At 37.9% G+C, this 25029-nt stretch overlaps 1 protein-coding gene across 1 annotated transcript in view; it reads right to left on the bottom strand.

The window, feature by feature from the left end:
- Positions 1-25029, bottom strand: part of PCLO (piccolo presynaptic cytomatrix protein) — a 332768-nt gene that overhangs the window by 293259 nt on the left and 14480 nt on the right. The window contains exon 3 of the mRNA XM_085216368.1: positions 19573-20973. Coding sequence (XP_085072494.1) covers positions 19573-20973 — 1401 coding nt within the window. The remainder of the gene's footprint in view (positions 1-19572; positions 20974-25029) is intronic.

Genomic DNA, 25029 nt, shown 5'->3' with positions numbered 1-25029 from the left:
TAGCCAGTTGTTCAAAGCAAGTGATTACCCAATTTTATCCAATTATTCATCAGTTTACCTTTAGCACATTGCATCTAGTTCAGTGCCCCCGCGACAATGACAAACTGGAGTAACTTCAGTGAAGGGCAACCAAGATGTTTAGAGGCTGGAACAACTGCCCTGTGAACAGAGGCTGAGGGAGAAGGGCTTATTCAGCACAGAGAAAAGAGTTTGTAAGACCCTGACAGATGCATCAAAGAACTTACAAGGAGGTCATCAAGAAGATGGAGGCAGGCTTTTTAGAGCAGTGCCCAGTGGTAGGACATGATACCACAGACATAAATTTGAACTGAACCAAATGAAAAACTTTTTCCACCATGAAGGGCATTCAAGCATTGGAACAAGTTACCCAGAGAAGTTGTTCAGCCTCCATCCATGGAGGTTTTCAAGACTTGAGCAAGCTGGACTGGTCCATTGACCCTACTTTGACCTATTGAGGTTTCTTTTAGACTGAATTATTTTATATCTGCAATCTAAATGTCTGCATTTGAACTAGCTGTCTAAGCTTCCATTAAAGTCATTGGAGATCTAGTCAATAAAATCAATAGAGTTTAGTCAATAATTCATATGACTAAATGCAGGTGTCTATTTTAGGATGAGATGAATCACATCACTTCATTAACTATATTGATTAGCTCATTGTTGAGTAAAGTTAGCTTTCATGGACTTGATCAGCTGTAGCTGTCCACATCATATGCCCACAGTCATATGAGCTCCCCACATGAGGTTTAAAATATCAGCTTCCAAACACACAACTCTTCCCACTCAAAAAATGTCTCAGAACTGTAGAAGTTCTTCATTCCATCAGAAAAAGTCCAGTTCTAGGAAGAAAATGTAGCAGGGATTTAATTAGAAGAATCAGGGAGTCATGAGCAATGCCTGTTAGAATGTATGCTTTAAGGGACCACCTGACAGAACACTCAAAGAGCAATCTCCTATTCTTTTGCACTCATGTCCGATGTCCTCAACAACCAATGACATGAACTGGAAGTGTTAGAGCCCTGAGTACATCTGCAGGATCCTATTGCCCTGCCCAGTCTTTAAGCATCTGTACCCATGCATCCTCCACTGCCTTGGGTGGCTGTGGGTGCCTTGCTATTTCTCCAAACTTACTGGAATTCTAGTTGTTGTTTTTGTTTTCCTCCTTGCAATATATGCATAAGCTAAAAACATTTTGTAATGTATTTGTTTATATGAAACATGCTGTGATGCTGTTCCAGTATAACTCCCACCACCACTCCGATAAGATTAAAACCTAATTGCACAGTTAGAAAAGCTTGAGGCAAGATCCAAACAATACAGAGCAATTCCTGAAAAGTTACTATGATATACTTACTTGTTCTACTTCAGCAATTATAGGTACGTGACTACAGTTTCTCGTCATAAACAAATTATATATTTTCAACAGTTCTCCAACTATACACTAAATCACTGCACATAGAGTAGCACCATGACAAACCAGCATGCATCACTTCAAGTGATTGTGCCACATTAGTCATCGTCCTAGCAGATTTTATTCATTGTAATAGCCTGTACTCAGAAAGAACAAAATTTGTCACCTACATTCCTAATGAGCTTTCTCTTCCTTTTGGAATAGTTCAATCAGAGGCAGACTGAGTTCCTTATAGGATAAGTCACTCCATCAAAGGAATAAAATACAGCAGCACCCTACCCGTAAGTAGAAAACTAAAGTACATCAGATTACTCACAAGAAAGTTTATTATTTGCAAGACCAAGACTTGAACTGTTACTTTCTAGAATGTAATCCAGAAAATTGTTGTAATTTTCAAAGTGCTATGTTCAGGGTTTCAGTGACATATCTGAACATACCTGCACAGAACTACTAACAAGAGACTTGTTTCTAACTTACCTCATGTGTTTAGAGGATAAAGTTCTGAAATTTAACTGCCATTATAAAAGTATATCCTGAGATACAGAATGAGAACACTTAAGCAACCAGTAGTCGGTTCTCTCTCTTTGTTAACTCTCAAGGCAGAAAAGTTTCAGTCACATTTCTGTCAGACTATAGTATGTGAATAGCCAGTACGTGAGGCTGATTGACCAATGATGGTCTCTGCGAAGTTAGTCATTTCTAGCAACTCTTGGGAGTTAAACAGGGAAAAATGACATCCATATTACTTATATGGCTAATTTTGAGAATCCTTTCTTCTAGAAGACATGACTGATAATTTCAATATTTACTTCAGCTGCCTCTCAAATGGTCATAAGGATTATATTTAAGTCTCGTAAGCTTCAGCTGCATGACAAGTGTTAGGTACTATTTCTAGTAGTTATTTCTGAAAATAACTTGCTCTTTTGCCTCAGTTCAGTTGACTAATAGAGTTTATCTTACAGTCTTTCATAATATATCTTTTTTTTAATTATTTTTTTCCCTCTTGTTTAACAGCTTTAATCTCAACAATGGGATTTAGACCAGTAGAAGTCAGCAACAGAAATTCCTGGTCCATCAGAACTAGATGAACGAAATACAAACTATATCTGACATCACAGCTATTTCACTATTACTCCTAATTAGGTAACACCACTAATGGAGAAGAAATGCTCTGTATCTTCCCTTTCTCCTTTTACATTTTATCAATAATTTAAACTCATCTTTCTAGCTTAGAAGCCCTTGGTGCCATGATGTTTTCACCTTCAATGAAGACTTAACGTCACTGCAAAACTTAAGTAAAGGCAGGGTTTTCCTGGTTACCATCCTCTGAATTTAAAAACTAGGTGTGGTGAAGAAACACTGCCCTCAGGAACTGACTGCAGGAACTTTGTGATCTATGAACTCCATGGACCCCAGAGAGAAGTAGTGATTAACTGAACTGATCCATTTGTGACTGATCAATGAAAACCATTTCTGTGATTGTCTGACAACATATGTGTCTTTCTACCTTCATCATTTTTTGTAGGTAAGTCATTCAAGCATAGGCTGCTTTATATTCCTCACTTGAAACTGGTTATTTGGGGTCTGAATCAAAATGTTATACAATCAGTGGACCTCTTGCATTCCTTCCTTCAAGCCACCAATGCCTTCTCTGATTTTACTGTCTGTATGTAAATAAGGCTGCCAACATTAGGCATTCAAGAACTTAATAAATCAGACCCAAAGAAACACTTCTACCAAAATTTAAAAGAACTAGCAATAAGATAAGGTAATGATTTAGAGTCTTCATAGGAAAGTAAATGGCTTTCAAAATGTACATATCAATCATTGAAACAGCCTTGCCTGAATGAATCCTTGCACTTTCCTATATTTACCATATCTAATATAAGAGCCTGCAATGTATTCTAACTACTATAAATCCACCATAAAATACAACTTTTAGAAAAGAACATGCAAAAATACACTCCATCTGCAAATATATAAAGAAATTATATACAGTATGAATCTATATATTTTAGTCTCTGTATCGGTTCATTTATTTTTATGATGCTAGGAATAGATAGCAAAGAGACTGAAGCCCCCAACTAAATCATGACCAAGATAATTAAAAGACTTTCTGTTTAATACTTTCATAGAAATAATTCCATCTACTCTGTTATACTATGCTGAAGCACTAGCTTCAGTTTTGGTATATTCAATGGACAAAAAAGAATGTAATTGCAAGGAAATATACTAACATTAACAATGGATCTAATTATTTTTATTATATTAACTTGCAAATAATCATCTTTCTGACAGCACCTTCTTTTTTCCACATGTCTAGTTTCACTTCGCTTAATGTTTTAAAAAAATTGATCTTACTTTTTGGTAATTAAATAAAATGAGATGTTCACACATTTAACTTTACTATCAAGTGGAAAATAGGCAATAGGAGTAACTGGTTTAGACTGGCTGAAATAAACAGTAGAGAGAACAATACTAAAGCAGTACTAGTGGGTTGAACACAAAATTCAAGATGTATCTCTTCTCACACAGGTTCAGTGCAACAGATTTCAAGTCAAGTGTAGAGAAAGAAGTGATGCCAAGGAAAGAGCAGACAAGATCTGTCAACAGAAATAAATATTTTTATCTGAAAAACTGTACTGTACTTAAAAGGTATACTCAAAATGTAAAACGACTTGGAAGGCCTACCAGTGAAAACATTAGTTTCCAGCAGCTAGTACCTGACCCAACCTTATCACTAAATGTATAGTTTGAATTTAGAAATTCCAAGAGTGACCTTCTTAAAACTCTGTCAGTTCGCTGCCAGTTCTATATTTTATTGACAGAGTTGTGTAAACAAGATTCTAACACATGAAAAGAGAAACCCATGCTGAAGATGCACTGTTGCAAGGACACCTTGATCTGTCCTGTTTTTCACTACGAGCACACAAAGCTTAGTAGTCTTAGGAATTAAATATTCTTCAATGCCTTTTTCAATAATTCCCATTTCTTATAGAAAGTATGTAAGCAATGTGAAAGTAAAGGAAGTATTAATACCCTGCAACATAAGAAATTAATCTAAATCATAAGGAAAAAAAACCTAATCAGTTACAATAAAATAAGTGGAGGGGGGAAAAAAAAAACATCAAAAAACTATTCAAGTGATGCAATCACAACCATAGCTTCAGGAGTTCAGGAAATAAATAAATAAATAAATAAATAAGAGCATAATTTTTGCTTAATATGCTCTAAAAAATGTATCTTACTTGCTGAGAAAGATCCAAACACCCTGACTCTTGTTATAATAGAGCAATAATTATTTGCTACTGATTATGTGTAACTCATTGAAAAAGGGGAATTTGCAATATTTGCGCTAGTATAATTCCACTCTAGTCACGATATAACAACTCTGACTGGTATCTCTGCATTTAAAAAGTATATGACTACTAAAAACTAAATGACTAATTTTGAACAGCAATTTTGGATCATGTGCTTGTGGAAAATGATTAATTATATATGAAGGAGTCATCCTAACAAAAAATTATTTAAGAGCAAAAAACTCTTCATAAATACTATTATTACAACATGGGGATAAACTCTTTTTACAGACATGGAGATTCCAAAACAATCCATTACTGAGTGAGTTTTAATTGCAGCATAATCACAGACCATATAAGGCTTCACACTTTACAAACTGTATGGACTGTTTCAAGATGCAACAGTACAAGTTCTACAACCGGGAAGTCAATCACCATTCCTGGAGGTGTTTAAGGAAAGGGTAGACACAGTGCTTAGAAAGACATGGTTTAGTGGGCAATACTGGTGATAGGTGAATAGTTGGACTAGATGATCTTAGAGATCTTTTCTAACCTTAATGATTGTATGATTGTACTAACTAATGAAGCTTTCTAATTAACACTGCATTCCTTTTTCACACAATGCCTTAGGACAAAGAAATCCTTAATAAGCAAAACTTTTACTGTGAAAGATGAAAAAAGGAAGGAGCCTCACATTTAATAAAAGAAAACAGCATTAGTTCAAATATTAACAATGCTTTCAGAACGAGGAGAGAGGAAGTTTATTTAGGAGAAGGAAAAAGTAGAAAGAGGCATTTATCTCTAGTAATTTGATTCATAGAATCATAGAACCACTCAGGTTGGAAAAGACCTTAAGGATCATCGAATCCAAACACGACCTAACCATACTACCCTAACTAACAACCCTCCGCTAAATCATGTCCCTGAGCACCACATCCAAATGGTTTTTAAACACATCCAGGGATGGTGACTCAACCACCTCCCTGGGGAGCCTATTCCAGTGCTTAACCACTTAACCACCCTTTCTGTAAAGAAGTGTTTCCTGATATCCAACCTAAACTTACCCTGCTGCAGCTTAAGGCCACTTCCCCTCATCCTGTCACCTGTTATCAGTGAGAAGAGACCAACCCTGCTCTTGCTGTAAGCATCCTTCAGATATTGGAAGAGAGCAATAAGGTCTCCCCTCAGCCTCCGTTTCCCCAGACTGAACAACCACAGATCCTTCAGTCTCTCCTCATAGGGCATATTCTCCAAGCCCTTCACAAGACTTGTTGCCCTTCTTTGGACCTGCTCCAGCACCTCAATATCCTTTCTGTACTGCGGTGCCCAAAACTGAATACAGTACTCAAGGTGAGGCCTCACCAGTGCCAAATACACGGGCAAGATGACTTCCCTAGTCCTGCTCACCACAGCATTCTTTATACAAGTCAGGATGCCATTGGCCTTCTTGGCCACCTGGGCACACTGCTGGCTCATATTCAGCCGACTGTCCAACAGTACACCAAGACCCCTATCCATCAGGCAGCTTTACAGCCACTCCTCCCCCAGCCTGTAGGGTTGCCTGGGGTTGTTGTGACCAAAATGAAGGACCCGACACTTGGCCCTGTTGAAATTCATACAATTTGCCTTGGCCCATCGATCCAGTCTATCCAGGTCCCTCTGTAGTGCCCTTCTCCCCTCAGGCAGATCAACACTCCCTCCCAACTTGGTATCGTCTGCAAACTTACTGAGGGTGCGCTCAATCCCCTCATCAAGATCATTAATAAAGATGTTAAATAGAAGTGTCACCAGTAGTGAGCCTTGAGGGACACCACTTGTGACCGACCGCCAACTGGATTTAACTCCACTGACCACAACTCTTTGGGCCCAGCCATCCAGCCAGTGTTTCTCCCAGCAGAGCGTACGTCTATCCAAACCATGGGCAGCCAGCTTCTCCACAAGAATGTTGTGGGGGACATGTCAAAGGCCTTACTGAAGTCCAGGTAGACCACATCGACAGCCTTACCTTCATCCACTAAGTATTCTAAGTATCCCAGACAAAAACATCAGGTGCAAAATTCATCTCCATGAACATCATATGAAACTTTGACTTGGCCTCTATTTTAAGCTCTCCTTCCTTCCAAAACAATATCTGTAGTTGTTATTGTCAAATGGTTTAACACATCTTGGAAAAGTGTCACCTGCTTTGGAGAAAATAGGACATATGTTTTGTAGAAACATGACATCAATCACAAATCCACACTTTATAACTTTGTCTACAACATTTGTCTCGGTGAGTTTCACTCACAGACACTGACTTATGGTCAGTTTAAAGATAACAATTCTTGAAGTGGACTGATCAGGGTTTCCTCTATACTCCAAACTCTCCAAACACAGTTATTAACTTCTTTATTTACAGCCATGATGAAAGTGCTTCATGGTGTGATAGTGCTTTCCAACACAATACATGTGCCCTTGAGTACAGGATGAAGACTAGAGAAGACATGGGACAAAAGGCATACTTGAATACTTGCAACATCCTGGCTTGTATAAGTTAAGAGTTCAGCTAGCATGCCAAGGGCAGTGATTACTCCACTGTACTCAGTACTGGTGAGACACATCTGGAGTGCTGTGTGTGGTTCTGGCCTCCCTAGAACAAGAGAGGCAGACACAGCCATGCTGGAGCCAGTCCAGCAAATATATGAAAGAAAAATAGCAACTTTTCCCCTTTAGAGATCTGTGATAACAGTCACATATACTGGGCATAGGACTTTAAATAGGCAGCACAACACAAGCATTCTTGGCTCATTTATGATTCAGGACAAAACACAAGTGTGCTGTAGGTCAAAGAAAAATGCTTCTGTTTTACTTCTGTAATGACTACAAAGCCTACACTTTCACAGTCTTACAGATGTCACGCTGTGATATCAATCACCTTAAACAGATTCAAAATTGAATCCTTGGGAAAAAAAAAAAATACCCTCTAAAACTAAATTTTGATTTTACTAGAATTTTTGCCTTCCTGCAGTTAAAATAAAGTAATACAAAGACACAACTACTTCTGAAATTGTGATGAAACCTTAATCCAAAATCCAGTTTTGACTATAAACTTAAAGAGGAAAACAAGTCTAATATAAATCACTAAAAAATTATCCAGAAATCAGAGCATGTTGAAATTTCATTCTTAGCCAATTTTCAGCATAAAAATAGACTTCTGATAAAACAATACTTAGTGCCTACTTTATTAAAAAAGATGAAGAAATATCAAGTGTTTTAAACATCCTTCTTTCCATAATTCAAATACCAGAGAAGTTCTAATATTTAGCATTTCAGCTCAAGGGCATTCTAAAATGCCAACTGACAGCCCAGGAACTACACAGATTGAAATTTACAACAGACTCTCAGAGGCTTGTCAGATTTTATTTCTGTGGTCACATTTATCATCGGATGCCAGCTCTTACATAAATTCAAGGTGTACCCGTGTGTTGGTTTGAGTGCAGCTGCATCACAAAAGCCACATGTACAGTTTAATGCTTATTGGGCAGTTCAAAAAAGATTCAGAGGTTTTTATTGACATCTACCATGGAATTAGTATCAGGATCAGTGTTGTGTCATTATCTTTAGTGTACTTCAATACTTGCAAATATGTGCAGTTATGAGAGAATGGAGTGGCAAATCAAATTATCACAATATATTACTTCTAGTGCATTAAGCTTACATGGCAATGTTCTGGTACTGAGAAGTTGCACAGGTGACCTTTGTGAGCAGAGCCCAGCAGTTGCCCTATGTCAGAGCAGAGCCAGTTCCAACAGCTCCAAAAGAGACCCACTGCTGCCAGAGCTGACCATGCGCAATGCTGGTTATGCCTCTGGGAGAGCACACAGAAGAAAGAAACTGCAGCCCATGGAGTGGCACGCAGTGGAGCAGACTGTCTCCCTGCAGCCCATGGGCAGCATATAGAGCATGGAGGAGCCCACAGTGGGGCTGGAGGACTGGGGGAACTGCCGCCTGTGGGGACTCATGCTGAAACACTCCACTCCCAAAGAATGAGCCATGCAGTACAGACTTATGTTGGAATAATGTTTGAAGAGCTGGAGTCTGTGGGAAGCCCATGCAGGATGAGTTCAGGAGGAATAAAATCTGATGGGAGGCACCCCACACTGGAGCAGGGACGGAGAAGGACTGTGGAGGAGCAGAAGAGACAAAGTGTTATGGACTGGCTGTAACCTCCATTCTCCTGTGCTGCTTGTAGAGAGGAGATTGATGAAAGGAAGTGGGAGGAAGGTGTTTTTCAGTTGCTTTTATTTCTCACTGCTCTCTACTGTTGTAAGTTTAGAATACTGTATATTCTAAAATGTACCATATTTAGAATACTGTGTCTTAGTTCTGGGCTCCCCAGTTCCAAAAAGACAGGGATCTCCTAGAAGGATACCAATCACAAAGATGACAAAGAACCTGGAACATCTCCTGTATGAGGAAAGGCTGAGTAACCTGGGTCTGTTCAGCCTCAGGAAAAGAAGACTGAGGGGGAATCTGATTAACGTTTATAAATATCTAAATGGAGGTGGGAGGGAAATGAATAGGCTTGGCTTTTCTCAGTGATGAGTAGCAATATGACAAGGAATAATGGCCTAAAATTTGTACATAGGAAGTTCCATACAAACATGAGGAAGAACTTCTTTATGGTAAGGGTGATGGAGCACTGGAGCAGCCCAGAGAGCTTGTGGAGTCTACTTCTATGGAGATATTAGGATCCATCTGGATGCCCACCTGTGTGACCTATTGTAGGGAATCTGCTTTAGCAGGGAGGTTGGACTTGATGATCTCTTGAAGTCCTTTCCAATCCTTGCAATTATGCGATTCTGTAATTTGCAATAAATTAAATGAATCTTCCCCAAGGCAAGTCTGTGTTGTCCTTGTCAGTGATTGGTGGGCAATGTCCCTGTCCTTATTTAAACCCCTGAGCTTCTCCCTTTGTGTTTTCTACAATGTCCTGCTGAGGACTGTGAGTGAGAGAGCACTATGGTGGACACCTGGTGCCCAGCCAATATCAACTCACCACATTTAGATAGGTCAGGAAAAGTTTGGAAATCTTAAAAAATAAAATTAAAGGATTATAAATATATGTGCAGGTTTTAGATCAACTATTCAGGCAACTGATAGGAAAATCTCCAAAAGCAGTTAGATTCATTAGAATTCTAAATTTAAGGACAAGGTTACTTATGCTCAATTTCTAATCTTCGTACATGACAACTGGATCATTTCCAATGTGAAGGCTACCTACTAAGGAAGAAATAAAAGAAGCCTCAAAGAAGGCACTAACCTAGAAATACTAAAAACAGAAGACTACCATATGGTCTTTTGCATCTTGTCCTTAGAAGCTTACCTCACTGTGAGTAATTTCATTAACCTCCAAAATATAGATGGAAAAGTCGCATATCTCATCACTATTCTCAGTAAGTGTGATGGTCTAACACAGTCTAATGTTTTGGGTTTTTTTTCTAGTAACTGCAGAAAACATGTATTTTTTCCCTTACTCAACACCACTGTGTATGAAATTCAGTCAGAATAGCTCAAAGGCAGCTAATCCCCCTCCTTCAGCATCAGTTTATGACCTCCTGTTTCAAATGCTTTGAGACAGCATCTCAAACAGCTTATTCACATGCATCTAATCTCTTCTCCACAACTACATAGTGACTTAAGCTCCCATCCAGTTTCTATCCCTACTCTTAGTACTACTAGGAAAAAAAAAAACAATTAAATTCATTAAAAATACTGAATCTAAAATCAGGTTTGTTCTTCTTTTGGTCAACTGAAACATGTGCATTTCAGAAATACTCTAACAAAAGAAATTACTGGCCAACAATCATCTTAAATGACTCTTACGTTCTTTACATAACTCAAGGTGAAATTCTATTGTGAAGCACACAGAACAGAAACCAGAGAAGTGCCTCCATCTTTCTCATTTCTCTTTCTTTATGTCTTAATGTTTAATTGATCATTTCTACTGTTGGTCACACTTCATGCAAGCATTTAAAATTAATTGTAGGATGCTTTTGACTGCACGTACGCAGTCCCATTAAATCAAAATTCATCACACAACAGTGGTGCCTAAGTGATATTTTGGCCTGCTCTGTGCAAAATACTGACCTTTCTTTAAAAACGTACTGTCATGGTGCATTAGTCTTTTGGTCAGCACAACCATGACATGGAATTCTGAACATATGCAGCAACTGGAAGTTATTAACTACTGTAATAATATGAATAGATTCAGTCTGCAGGAAATGAGTACACACAGTCTTTTAAAAATTTTACGACTCAAAAATGTATGTTCTAGTAATTAGAATATTTCGTTAGCAAATAGTGAAAATATTTATATCTGATATTTAAAAACATTTTTCTTTAGAATAAATACCAGCTTTTCATTTTGCTGGATGAGAAAAAGGAATCTATTCAGAAATCCTCCCTGCAGTCAGTCTACAAGAAGACCAAAACTATGCAAGGATTCTGACAAAGAGATAATGAGTTATGTTTTTATGATCACTTAAGCTTTGACAGTTCCTGTACATATCATCAGTGTGATCAGATAGATAAAGTATCTCAGCTGGGCACCCAAAAAAAAAAAGAAGAGGCATTTAATACCCACTAGATTTTGTCCATTAATTTAACAACATCTGGAAGGAGGTCACAATGTTTTCAAGTCTTTAATTTCATCCTGAACTAACTTAATCTCACACCAATATTTGAATTTTCAAAATAAGGCATTTATGCTTTGCAACAACAAAAGATTATTACACATCATAAAACAGAAGAAAAAAAAAAAAAGTATCTTCATCACAAAAACAACCCTTAAAATACTATTATGAAGTTCACAAGAAGATGTTAAATTTAGATGCAATTAATAATACTTTAGGTTTCAGGAGACTTCTTCCTTATTTAATAACGAGATACCAGAAAAATTTCTACCAACATAACACAGATTAAAATCATCTGGCTCAACGCCAGGTCAGTAATCTTCCCCGATTATCTACTTTAGATTTCAGACTTCTGCCTGACCCTCAGTAACACACCACTCTATGAACTGTCGGATTTCCTAATGGTATAGGGAAAAAATAGAACACACAGCAGAATCAATGTTGAAAGCTCTATGCTAATTGTTCACCTAAGCATTTTTCATTTTCTAAGAGCAAAGACATCTAAAGATGGTATCAAATCATTAATGTTGGCAAAGAAGATATTGAATATGAATTCCAGCCGGATAAGGAAACTAGGCAGCTATACAAAATATGTCTGTGTGTCAGCAGCGGTGCTGCAGCAGCCATCCCTTCAGATTTCACAACATCAATGGCCATTACCAACATTAATAAAAGCCATCTGCCTTTGCATAGCCTTATGTCTTTATCCCATTGTTGTTTCAACTGCATTTAGCTATCCTTGGAGTTCTTGCTTCTGAGAGGCAATTTGGAAATTTTTCGAGGCCTGAATACACAATAAGCAATTAATCATGATTACAGTACTTCCAAAGGTCACACTATTACTCTGAGCACTGAAACTAATCTTTTTCATTCCTCGAATTTAATTCCAGGGAAAAAAAATCCCCAATTTTATGGTCGTAACTGCTGGAACAAAAAATTAACAAGAACACAGTCTTGTATATAATGCCATGACTATACGACTCTGGAGATCTAAGAAGTCTTGCTTTCAAATCCTGTTTCAAGATCAGCACGTTCAGTTGTAATTAGCAAAATCTGAATGCCAAATAAATGAAACTGCATTACAGCATAACTCACTTCAGAATGACAAGTCGTACTGAAATGCAAGATATCCATTCAGGTAAACCTGTGAGTACATTAGGATCTTCTCACTTCCCTCCACAGTGATGGAAAAATTCAAATAAAACTATTATTAATTTTCAGGTCACTTGGATGCAGTATCTTATTATTGGCTTCACTTTCCCTGTTCCACCTTAGAGAACACAAACTGACGAGGTCTTGAAGGGAACCACGAGACAGGAAACTTAGCAATACCCTGAGCTGGGATGGGAGTCCTGATGTCACACATTTACATATTTGCTGATCTTTTTTGTGTACAGAGAAAATTAAATAAGCCACTACCATATTGTACTCAACCACAAGCAAGCATAAATATTATCTATAAAAACAGCCACAACTGATGTTCATGCTAAACAGTGCTGCTTCTGAGTGAAGTATGCTCAAAAACACACCAATACCAGCTTCTAAAGGGATTTCATCTAATGTCTAGGTGCCAAAGCTATCTAACCAGAAGACATAATGCTCGAAAGGAACAGCTCAAGTTGTATGCAAATGACAGAAGCTCAAGCCTATAGAGAACTATCAGGTTGAAGTAGGTTTTCTTGGAACATGGCTTTAGCTTGGCATCAGAGAAGGGTGGAAGCCTCAAACACACTTGATATATCGTGGACAACTCAAGTCTGTGACTTCAATCATTTAACTGCCTCTGCAAAGATGGATGCCAGAAGCATAACCCTGTTGATGATGCTTAGGCTGTTCAGCCTTATTTGTAAGGTGAATCCCAGCATGAAACCACTTCTTTTTTCATTTTTACCTGTTTTCAGTTTGAGTTGCCCTTCGAAGAGTAGTTCCATATTAACCCTTCCATTTCATGTATACAATATACACATTTTGCAGGAAATTGGGAAGAGCCAATTCTCTTATAAAAATATTTCTATTTAAATGTAATTTCTATTATGTGCACAGAATTAGTTAAACAGGAGAAGTAGGATATCTCATTTGTAGTTAAATTAATTTCATTCTGATAGTCAAGAAATACACTGGGGGATTTATCATCTAACACACACTCTGTTTTCAATACCAGATTTTATCTTTCAAAACAGTAAGCAGTATTTTTAACATTTTCTCAGTTATAAAGACTTACCTTTTAATGGATAAAATTTCCATAAAATTTAGTGAAAGTACTATGTTAGTCTATTAAATTCTGTATTACTTGCCTACTGTTATTAAAAAATAATAATAGCATTCACTACCTTACAATCGAAGTTTAAAAAGGAGCTATAAATATAAGGAGAGAGGGAAGAGGCAGAGCAGATAAATTATGCAGCTGAAAGGAATAGTTGCTTTTTCTCTTTGTACCTTAAGTGCAAATTCTTCTATACTGCCTCCCAGACTCTGTTTCCAAAATAACTCGTTACTAAATACAACAAAGTAGACAGGAACCTCTAATAGGAGTGAAATCTGCCAACTTGCAGAATGGTCTGAGCCTTCTCAGACTGGCAAAACAAGTCTGAGTTGATTAATAAGGATAGGTAATGGGTGTCACCTCAGATGATGCAGTGTACCATTCTAAGGATTTTAAATAAGGCCAATAAGGCCAAGTGCAAGATGCTGCACTTGGGTCAGGACAATCCCAGGTATTAATACAAACTGAGGGAAGATCTCTTTGAGAGCAACCCTACAGAGAAGGACAGGGGGACCTAGTGGACAAGAAGCTGGACATGAGCCAGAAGTGTGCTCTTGCAGCCTGGAAGGCCAACTGTGTTCTGGGCTGCATTAAAAAAGGGGTGGTCAGCAAGGAGAGGGAGGTGATTGTTCCCCTCTACTCGGCTCTTGTGAGGCCCCATCTAGAGTACTGGATCCAGTCCTGGGGCCCCCAGTACAGGAAGTACGTGGAGCTCTTGGAGGGGGTCCAGAGGAGGGCCACTACGATGATCAGAGAGCTGAAGCATCTCTCCTATGAGGAAAGGTTGAGAGAACTGAGCTTGTTTAGCTTGGAGAAGGCATCAAGAAACCTCATTGTGACCTTCTAGTACTTGAAGGGAGCATATAAACAGGAGGGGGAATGGCTATTTACAAGGGTGGATAGTGATAGGACAAGGGGGAATGGTTTTAAACCAAGACAGGGGAGATTTAGGTTGGATGTTAGGAGAAAGTTTTTCACACAGAGGGTGGTGACACACTGGAACATTAGAACTGCGGATGGCTTGTTACTTCACAGTGTTCCTGCGTGCGTAACTTTAAGAAGCCTGAATCACATTTGGACGTTAAATCCATGGGTAGGTTTTTAATTTTATTTTCAAAGCTAACTATTTAACCCTGAGTATTGGGTCACACCTGCTGAGATCCTTGTTCCATCTGAGGTTAGACTTTAATGATAGTTTGGAAAAAGAGAAGAAGACAGAATTTATTTACATCAAAGATCCAACCATGCCAGTACCCTTCCTGCAGATTTCTTAGTGGAACATACAAGACCCCAGTATGCATTCAGACATATGACAATAAACCACAAGAGTGCCCTTCTGATGGCCCAACTTCCAAAGTGATATCAACAGGGGCTGCAGTGAACATAATGTCTACTTTATTACGTTGGCTTCCAATGTTAGAGGAGGATATTGGTAGTATGGCAGTAGGGATTGAACCTTCCCACCATTATTCCATTGCATTCTGTTGTAATATGACAGATAGCAACAGAGAGGCAATCGCAATCTGACAAAATAGCATCAGACATGGAAGTGTGTATGAAGCAAAAGTGTGTAACTGAATTCCTCCATGCAGAAACAACTGCACCGAGTGATATTTATTGCTGAATACTTATGGAGACCAATGAGTGGATGCATGCACAGTGAGGCAGTGGATGGTGCATTTCTGCAGTGGTGACAGTGGGGCACCTCCACTGGTACAGATTTTTATTTAGTTATTTATTATTTATTTTATGAGCATGGCATACAGTCTCTTGTTCATTGCTGGGAAAAATGCATAGCTAGTGATGATGACTATGTTGAAATAGAGTTTTGTAGCTGAGAATGTGCACTACTAAATAATGTTGTTGTGCTTCTGTATCTGTTGCAGTTTCCATGAGAATAAAAAGACGTTGCTTTTGGAGTGACCTGTGTACTTACTATTAACTCTAAGTGTTCTTACTGGGAGAGCAAAGTAGTATTTTTAAGCTGATTAAGCCATTGAGATTAGTAACAATACTGTTCTTAGAAAATGAGTTTAATATTTTTGCTTTTTCTTCTTTCCATGGTATTTGTGAAGACAAAAAAAAAATATTTACTTAGTTTGGTCTAATAAGTAACATTGGGAAGTAATCAGAAAAGAACCCCAATTCTTTTTGAGGGTTAAATATATATATACATAATTTTCATTTTAACAATCCAAGAATATAGATTGGAAAAGGTTTCATCATGGTCATTGTTTATAGATCACATGAAAAAGTTTCGTATAGAGAATATTCACTGCAATAAACATTAAGAAACATCACTCACTACATAACATTGTTTATATTACCTGTTCTGATTACATCTCTGACAGATAACATCTTCAAACACAAAATCCTTCGTAAATCTGGGATACTATGCCTTTTCTACCCTTCCCAACTCCTCCCTGTCCTTCATCTGAAATAATTCTTTCCTTTCTAAAGCCCTAATAAATTATTTTGAACATGAAATATTTTATACTGTCAAGTACCCTTCCAGATAATTTTATAGCAATCAGAAGACTAAAAAGCACTTCTATACTTCCCTTGGCAGTTCTATTAGATTAAAGCTATTAGCATACTCACATACAAACATTACATTTTGAGCTCTCTCTGTTCATAATATATGACTCTTAAGATGCTGTTCTTTCTTGTTGCCCATAAAGATTCTATGGATTTGGATTTCTCAGTTTTCCTGTAGCTCAGTTTTAAATCCTTCTCTCTCTTTTTTTTTTTTTTAATTATACATTAACTCATCATAGGTTCTATATTCCTGATGTCTCAACATACTTAATTATCAACCATCTCACTTCTGTTCAGTATTCTAAACAGCTTCACTGAGTTTTAAATGCACAAAATGGTCGTTGTCACACAATTCATTTCTAGCTTCTGCAGTTGTGATCCTGTGCTTTGTTACTAAAAATAGGGCTGCTTCCAACTACCTGAGCTGGAAAGCTAATTACAGAGCTGGTAAACAGTGCTCCTCCCTGTTGAGCAAATGGCAGAATAAGGAGTCTGTTAATGCATTAGAGCACATGGTCCTGTGGGTCTGAAATCTATCAAGTGTCATTTATTTAATCATCTGAAGCTGTTTGCTTCATGGATAAATTGCATTTAAGTAAATAACTGTTTGACTGTTGGAGCAACAAATCAGAGGGAAAAGGAACAATCGGCTCCTTTTAGGTAAAAGTATTCTAGCTTAATTCTCAGCTCGCACAAACCAATGCAATTTCAGTGAAGTAAATAGCATATTGCTTAGATCAGATAAAAGTCTAGTTCTCTTATTTCCTGCAGAAGAGAGGCTATCAAAAGTCTGTTTGCAATGGACTAAAGAAATTTTACAAGTTAAATCTGTTATACGCAAGCAAGAGCTAGTAACTCACTGTAACAAAGTGCATTCTCTGCTTTAAAGTACTTGCAGCCTTGTCTGCAGCACAGCCATGCACTGCCTAGAGGACATTTCTTGACAGAAGTTCCTCAGGTAGAAGTGACCACAGAGTATAGATCCTCCTCTGCATCCACCCTTGAAACACACGTCTCCATGCTGAATCAGACTGATTCTTTCCATACAGCTCAACACAAGCTTTGTTAGTGACAAGGTTTGGACCAATACACACTCAATAAAATTCATCCTGTTTTCAGCTGTTACTTAGGCAACAATATATAAATAATATACAAGCAGCTGTTACAATCACTGTGATTTAGCTGTGACTCTACAACAAGACTGTAAAGCACCCATTACATTTGTACATCCAAAACACGTTCTGGGGTCAGGAAGGAACATAACCTATAACATTTTTTCTTTTTGAATTCAGAAAACAGGAATAAAACCAGACCGGACCATTCAGAAAAAACATTTCTATTTATCCTTCCTAAGTCTGTAAAAATAACAAGTAAATTAAGCCTCCAAGACTGTATTCCACACATAAGAAAATAGTTTTCTGAAGGATAAGAGTATGCTAGTGAGCATAAAGTATTTGGTCATCATTATGATATACAACAGACATATACCATATGCAATGCATGTATGGACAGAGTTGCTCTCTGACATAAAATACATTATTTGCACAGATCATGTGGGAGAGGAAAGGATGAGCTCCCTCTTCTGTCTCCCATCTTCATGAAATGAAAGGCAAGCTGTCCTCAACCAAGCAAGCTGCTCTCAAAGAAGAGAGGGTTGCCAATTTTTAGTGAAAATCATTAGAGAAAAGAAGATTGAAAATTGTGGACAGAGGTGGAAATCTGTAGTATAAGAAAGAAGAAAATGCAACAAGGAAAAAAAAATAAGGCAAAGAAAGGCCTAAGGAAGTCAGACTACAGAAAATCATTATTATTCCAAAAAATTGAAATGAGAAGAATCCCATAGTAGTAACTGAGATTGGAGAAAAGAAACAGAATACCACCTTTCTCATCTCTAGCAGAAATACACAGAAGAGAAATCTGCAAACCACAATGCAGTCCCAACACCATCTAGCCTAAATCAATGCTGAGGAAGTCAACTCATGTACGAGGACTTGCACAGTTGTCATTTCAGTACATTTCACCAGAACATACACATCTTGTTTCTGTGGTATTCTGTGCATGCACGCATTTTTTGTATTTAAAACCTAAGATAAAGCGTGTGTGGGAGCAAAAGGCTGGACAGTGATGTAAGAATTTGTGTGCATTTGATGGTTTTCATGGCAGAAGCAACAATTTAATGGAATCCTGTCTTTCAATCACTGTATCTTTTTGCATTTTCAGACCTTTGTTTTGACCTAAATGACTACTTTGGACAGTAATCAACATATTTTTGAGGTAGATAAAATGTTCTTACTATGGTAGGAAAAACATCCTTCCACTGATAGCACATTCAAGAAATTAATCCAACAAAAAAGGAAATGTACAACAAAAGAAGTAGCAGGGAAAATACTGCTAATTTCTCCCCAGCATTTGCTCTCACCTTAGGGCAGAGATTTTATAACCCTTAGCCCAGGGATTTTGCCCATTTTTAATTCATTCATTCAGATTTCAAAAACAACACCAGCAGCTACTTTTCCCACGAACCACACAGACCAACTTACAAATTTAAATTACAAATATTTTTACAATTGTCAAGTCACCAACATGATATAGAAAGCTTCCATCTTTCCATTAAGCTAGTATAAATTTTCCAATCTCCTCAACATTTATAAAAACAATTATAAGAAATAAATTAAGCAGGGTAAAAACATAGAATCTGAGTAATCTGTTGAAAATAAGCTTAATTCTTGTAAACAGAAGTTGGCCCTGCTGGATCTCTCTTGAGCAACCACAAAAAAGCCATCTTCAAATTCTCAGCCCTCAGTGAATGAAGTGGATTCAGAACCTTACACGTATTACCACACAGGTAAACTTGCTAATGAGCACAACAGCATATACAAAGTCCCCAGAGACAGAATGAGGTTAACTGAGCAAGCCTATCAAACTGGGGAAGAAGGGAAATAACTAAGCACTAATATATTCCTTCATTCTGCAATTGCCTGAATCAGGAACATGGATTAAATGAGGAAGGATATATGTTAACATAAAATACTGAAGCATATGAAGAAACTTTATCACATGATGGACTAGAAAGTACAGAAGCTTGCTGTACAATAGTAGCACCAATTTTAGAAGATTTAATAATAGACTATCTGCTCATGCCCCAAAAAACTATCAACTAGCCACACCACACTATTAATATGCAAAAAACTCACTGGAAGTACTTTCTGACTGCGGACCAAGTTTCATACAAAGCAGATATTTAATTTTAAAAGGTCACAGAGTAAACATTTAAATTTTTCTTAACAAATCAACAGCTAAAGAATCGACACCCCAGCACAGGGAGCCTGCTGGTAGAAACACAGTAAATACAGACTATCGCCTTACCTCAGCTATGTGTGGCATTGGGTTAAATCCACAGAGGTTACACACAACTTTCTTGCACTCCGTACACGTATTAAAGTTGGGAGGATCCTTAGAACCAATATTTAGTCCAGTTTTACAAAGGGGACAGGACACCTTAGGCTGGCTGGCTTTTTCCTGTTCTGACAGCTCAGCAGGTTTCTTAGCTTCAGCAGCCTGAGGCTTGCTATCTTTAGCCAAACTAGTTTTCTTTTCTAAATCAGATCCCTTAGTCGTTAAAGTGCTATCCACAGTCATCGGTTCCAATTTTTCACTCGCCAGAGGCTTGGTTTCTTTCTTCGTGGGAGCAGCTTTTGGAAGGGGCTGAGCCTGAGTCACCTCTTTGGGAAGTGCCTGAGGGGCTGGAGGCTGTGAAGGAGGCTGGGGCTGCTTTGCAGCAGGTGGAGTGGGGCCTGATGTCTGTGAGCCTGGTTGACCAGCTGTGGAAATTAAACTTGAGGCCTGGCTGAAGATTGAAGCTCCAAAACCAAAAAGTTTCCCAGTAACTGTTTCCTGTGGTGTTGTAGGCTGAGGCTTAGGAGCATCAGTGATGCCTCCAAGATTAAGGCTGAAACGCCTGGATTGCTCAGGAGTTTTCTGAGGCTGCTGGGGTTGAGCTGCTGTCTGTGCTGACATAGGTCTGGGACCTGTACCTGCCTGAGGGCCTTTGGGAGTTGGTTTGGTGTCAGGTTTTGGGGCTGGTTTTGTTTGTACCTTCTTAGGATCATCTTTCACCTGTGCTGGCTCAACAGGCTTCTGAGCTTTAGCATCTGATTTAGCCCCAGACTGAGATGCAAGCTTGGGATCTGATTTCTGCCGAGACACTTGTGGAATTGGTTTGGAATCTGGTTTGTCCCCAGCTGGATGCGTGTCTGCTGGTGGCTTGGTAGTCTCTGGCTTTGGAGAATCTGTCACTTTCTGTTGAGTTGATGGAAGCCGGGGATCTGCCAGATCCTGTTTCACCCCTGGTGCTGCAGAGGTAGGCACAGTATCCATTGTAGGCTTCTGTATGCTGGGTTGGTTTTGCTTCTCTTCAGCCTGCATTGGTTTGGCCTGATCAGACTTTGGAGTAGAATCTATTTGCTGGCCAGTGTCAGAAGGCTCAGCGTGGGCTTGCTTTGATTTTACAGGAGGAGACTCAGGCATGGATGGTTGCTTTTTCTGTGGTACAGGCTTTTTAGAATCTGCTTGCTGCGAAGGATCAGGTTTCGGGGAACCATCCTTCTTTTGACCTGGCTGTGACTGAGGGGAAGGTTTAGCTGTTGAAGGTGGAACTGATGTCTTCTGTTTGGGTGGAGGCAGCTGTGGCCCAGAACCGTGACCTGATGCTAGGTCCCCACCTAACGCTCTTTGCATCTGGCAATTTAAACAGAGCCATTCTTTAATCTGCAAGAAAAAAATAATAATTTTAAAGGTATTATAATTAAGCTAAGACGATGTTAATAAAGTGAACATATTAATGGCTTATAATAATGCATAGCTTGTTGCAATATTTCTGTAAAAAGGGAGAAATATTACCACTAAAACTGTTTTGCAATTAAAATGCTCAACTGTTTCTTTTCTGTTATTCTTCACATCCCTGTGATTTGAGCAGTCATTGAGCCCATGCTTCTTATGACTTCACATTCAGTTTACACACAGTTTAATACCAGTGGATTAAAACCTAGCAGAATGAAAAAATATTCTGAAATTTCATGAGGCCCAGCAGTGAGTCATTTACAGCAACCATTTGCCAGAACAGGAAAAAGAAAAAAGAGCCAGATTCTGGTAAAATAGTTTGACAAATCAAGTTCGCTGACAGCAAACAATAATCCTAGTTAAAACAAAGAAAATGCATAATTATCTTTAAGTGTGCAACTATCAAGCTCTTCACATAGTTTATGGTTTTGGTAATTTATTACAGGGCACCCATATTAGTAATGTACATGTATCCAGTGAATTAGGCACAGAAGTGAGTTAACAGACACCACATGCACCACATGTGATAGAGACCCACATTTTACCACCAGTTTCAGAGGGCAAGCCTTTATTCGGAATCAATAAGGGGCTTTCTCTAAACACTGATGTTGGGAATCATAATGATTTTTTCCCAAAATTCATTTGTAATTAGAAGTTCCTAGGGCAGTTACTGGGATTTTTTCTCTTTCCCAAAACACATTATATGAGAGGGATGCCTATTTTCTACTTAATTCCAAAAATAAAAAATAAAACAAAAATATATATATAAAAAAAAGTAAAAAAAAAAAAAAAAAAAAGAAAGATCCCTAGGCAGGCAACCCTTCCTTTGCATTTGTATAGTCTCACAATCTGAGGAAGCATCAAACATGTTAAAGCAACACGTGGCCAGGAAGTATCACGTGCTATTTTCCACATCTTCCATTGCTAGCAGAAACATTATAGGCAGCAAAAATGCCATTCAATATGGCATGGAGTCCCATGGGCCTGCAAGTAGATACCTAATCCACTCATCTGCAGCCCTACTTCTGTTCTTTAGTCTGTGTATGAAATTCAGCGTACCAGCTATGATATTTGCATGCACCATTAGAACAGAGGAAAGCTACAATTAGAAGGACACAGAATAGAAGACTTTGCCCCTAAGGGTGAAGATTTCTGGATCCTGTTTCTTACTCTGGTCTGAAATCTCTCCATAACATAGGATGAAACTGGAGATTATATATATAACATGTATTTTGGCTGTGTAATATCAGAGTTCATAGAAAAAAAAAAATATATGTGATGTCATGGAATGAAGCAATACATACATTCTTTTGTCATGTCTTGCCAACCTGACATTTTTCAGCAGAAAAAAATAATGAACAGTTGGATACAGTTTCCCAAAAGAGTTACTCCAATTATTCTGATACGGTATACACACACTCTGAATGAGCTCACTGATACTAACAGATTCACAAAGAGATGCACAGTTCTGGCCCCAGCTGCAACTTTACAGTAATTAAGCCACTATTCATAATAATACTGCTTTTATCTTCCATTCTCAGTACATTTTTTTGTTTTTACAATTGTTTTAACAATTTTCTTACCTATGTGCAACCCAGACAGCAAATTGATGTTAAAAGGTGAAACCAACTGAAACAAAACTGCAGCACTTGTTTCAGCTCTGCTCTGAATTGCTGAAGGAATTCACAACTGCACAGAGGACCTAAGCAATGATGACATTTAGCTCAACAATCATGTTATTTGATTGGTGCTCAGTTCCCAAAGAAGCCCTCTGTCCAAGAGAGAATTTCAGCAGTAGTAAGTCTTAATTAAAAGAGTTGATTTTTAGATATCAATAATCTAATTTAATTATACAGATATTGCTACAATTTCTGGATGAATTCTTTAGTGTTTTCTTGAAGGTTTAGTTTTAATCAAAGACCAAACTCAAGTCACAAACTCTGAATATCCACCTTGGCTGTCATAGTGTTCTGGCTTTGACAGGGTGGCTCACGTTTTCTGTATTAGGGTGGTGTACTCTACTCCACAGTGCAAAAAGAAGACTCCATGAGGAATTTTTTAATGTACAGAGCAAAGCAGGTCTTTTCCCACTAACCACAGGTCTTCTACTGATATCTGGACAATGCATTTTGCATAGTAATTCACTGCTCCTGTATTTGAAGGAAAGAATTTGATGACACGAGAGGCTTAGAGCTGCCATTGTTCCCTTGCTTCTTTCTGCAATTTCCATTTGTGGGTTTTTGTTGTTTGTTTGCCATTTTTGTTTGTTTGTTTGCTTACTTTTTAAATGAAAGTGCTGCACTCTAAGGTAAGAGCCAGTCCTTTCTAAGTATTAAATATATTGTGTGTGTTCTGTTCCATTTTGCAGTGAAACCATGGGTTAACAGGTACCTATCTGCTCCCACTCAGAAGCTGAGGATCTTCCAGTAAATTTGATTTTAAGTCACTGTGAAAACTTCAAAGACTCAAAAATAGCTGCAGGTTTGAGTGAGGCTACAGAAGAAATAGACTGGACATTTCTTATGTTTAAAGTGGTCAAATTCAGACACATTTACAAGCATTTAGGTTTCAATAGATAGCTGGTTCAATCTGACCATAACATCTAACTGGAGTCTAAACAAAAATAAATTCTGTGCTACATTTTTTTTCAACAAAATTTGTGCAGAAGACAAAACTTGCAATCTCTAAAATGTTTTGTTGTTTTTGTTCATTTGCTTTGTCTTAATAAATGTATATGCACATATATGCAAACACACTCAGTATTAAAAGTGAAGCCTTTAAAAGTTAAAATGATTTCATTATTGACATAGCTGGGCTTCCAAATGGAAAATGTAGGAAATTTTACTCCATTTTATTATTATTTTTTTTTTAAATCTTTCTGGTTTAGATACAGAACTCCTCCCGTGCTTCTCAGTGGGAGGAATTAAGTGCCAAACCCCTCTATTCATAATAGCTTATACACAACACCTCCAAACATACAAATCTGTACAGATTTTAGTTCTGTGACTGGAGCCGCAGGAGGTCAGAATGAAGTGCACTACATGATACTTTTTTGTAACAAACACCAGCCTGTTCTCTACTGCAATTACAGAGATTTTAAAAACTTCAACAGGAGCAGGCTTCTGTTAAACACACATTGACTTTGAGTGTTATTATGCTGGATGCAAAACTTAGTAAAACTTAGTAAAGTACTAATGCTCATCTATCCTTAAAGGTCTCACTGGACAGCAGTGAGACAGACAGAAATACATAGAAAATGTATTTCTCATCTCTCCATCTAGAATTAAAAGGCAAAACTTTCCATGACAAAACAAAACACACAAGCTTTTGTTGTTCCTGTCTATTTACAGAAGTGATTATCCTTTGATGCTGAGAATTCTCTGCTGCCTATTTTTACACTGTAGATGGGGTGTTATCTTTCAGAAGAAATCCATTAGTAATTTCCTTCACTCTGAGAACCATCAAGTGTCATGGCTAGGACTGCAAATGTGATAAACTTCACATAGCTTTTTTTTTTTCAGATTTAAACCACTGAATACAGAAAGTGCTACCTTGCTTTCCAGCTCAGTGATGTGGAAGCTCTCAAAACAACAAACAAGTTGCTAATATATATTTTATGCATTATCATCCATAACATCTAAAAATTTTAAAAGCTTTGTTTTACCAGTTGGGAGCAGCAAATGAATTTATTAATGATATTTTACTAACTAGAATATTAATGATATTTTACTCCTTTCTGCTAAAGTGTTCAGATTTGTTCTAACTACAATACATAAGCAAAAACAGTGTGAAAACTGTCAGAGAGCAAGTACATTGATTGGCATGCTCAGTTTCTTTTCTTGCAGACGATCTAGGGGAGGAAGAGAATCCAGCTTGATTCAAAGATTCTACATATACAATGAGAGAGATATTTTGACTTACAGATTGTACATATTTCATATAAAAAATTACTGGCACACCATCCATATGAAGCTCTTGGAAGCC

The sequence above is a fragment of the Meleagris gallopavo genome, chromosome 1 (genome assembly GCF_905368555.1).
Source record: "Meleagris gallopavo chromosome 1, MGAL_WU_HG_1.1, whole genome shotgun sequence".
NCBI lineage: Eukaryota > Metazoa > Chordata > Aves > Galliformes > Phasianidae > Meleagris > Meleagris gallopavo.
The sequence above is the reverse complement of the archived record's forward strand: the minus strand, read 5'-3'. Positions and strand labels throughout refer to the sequence as shown.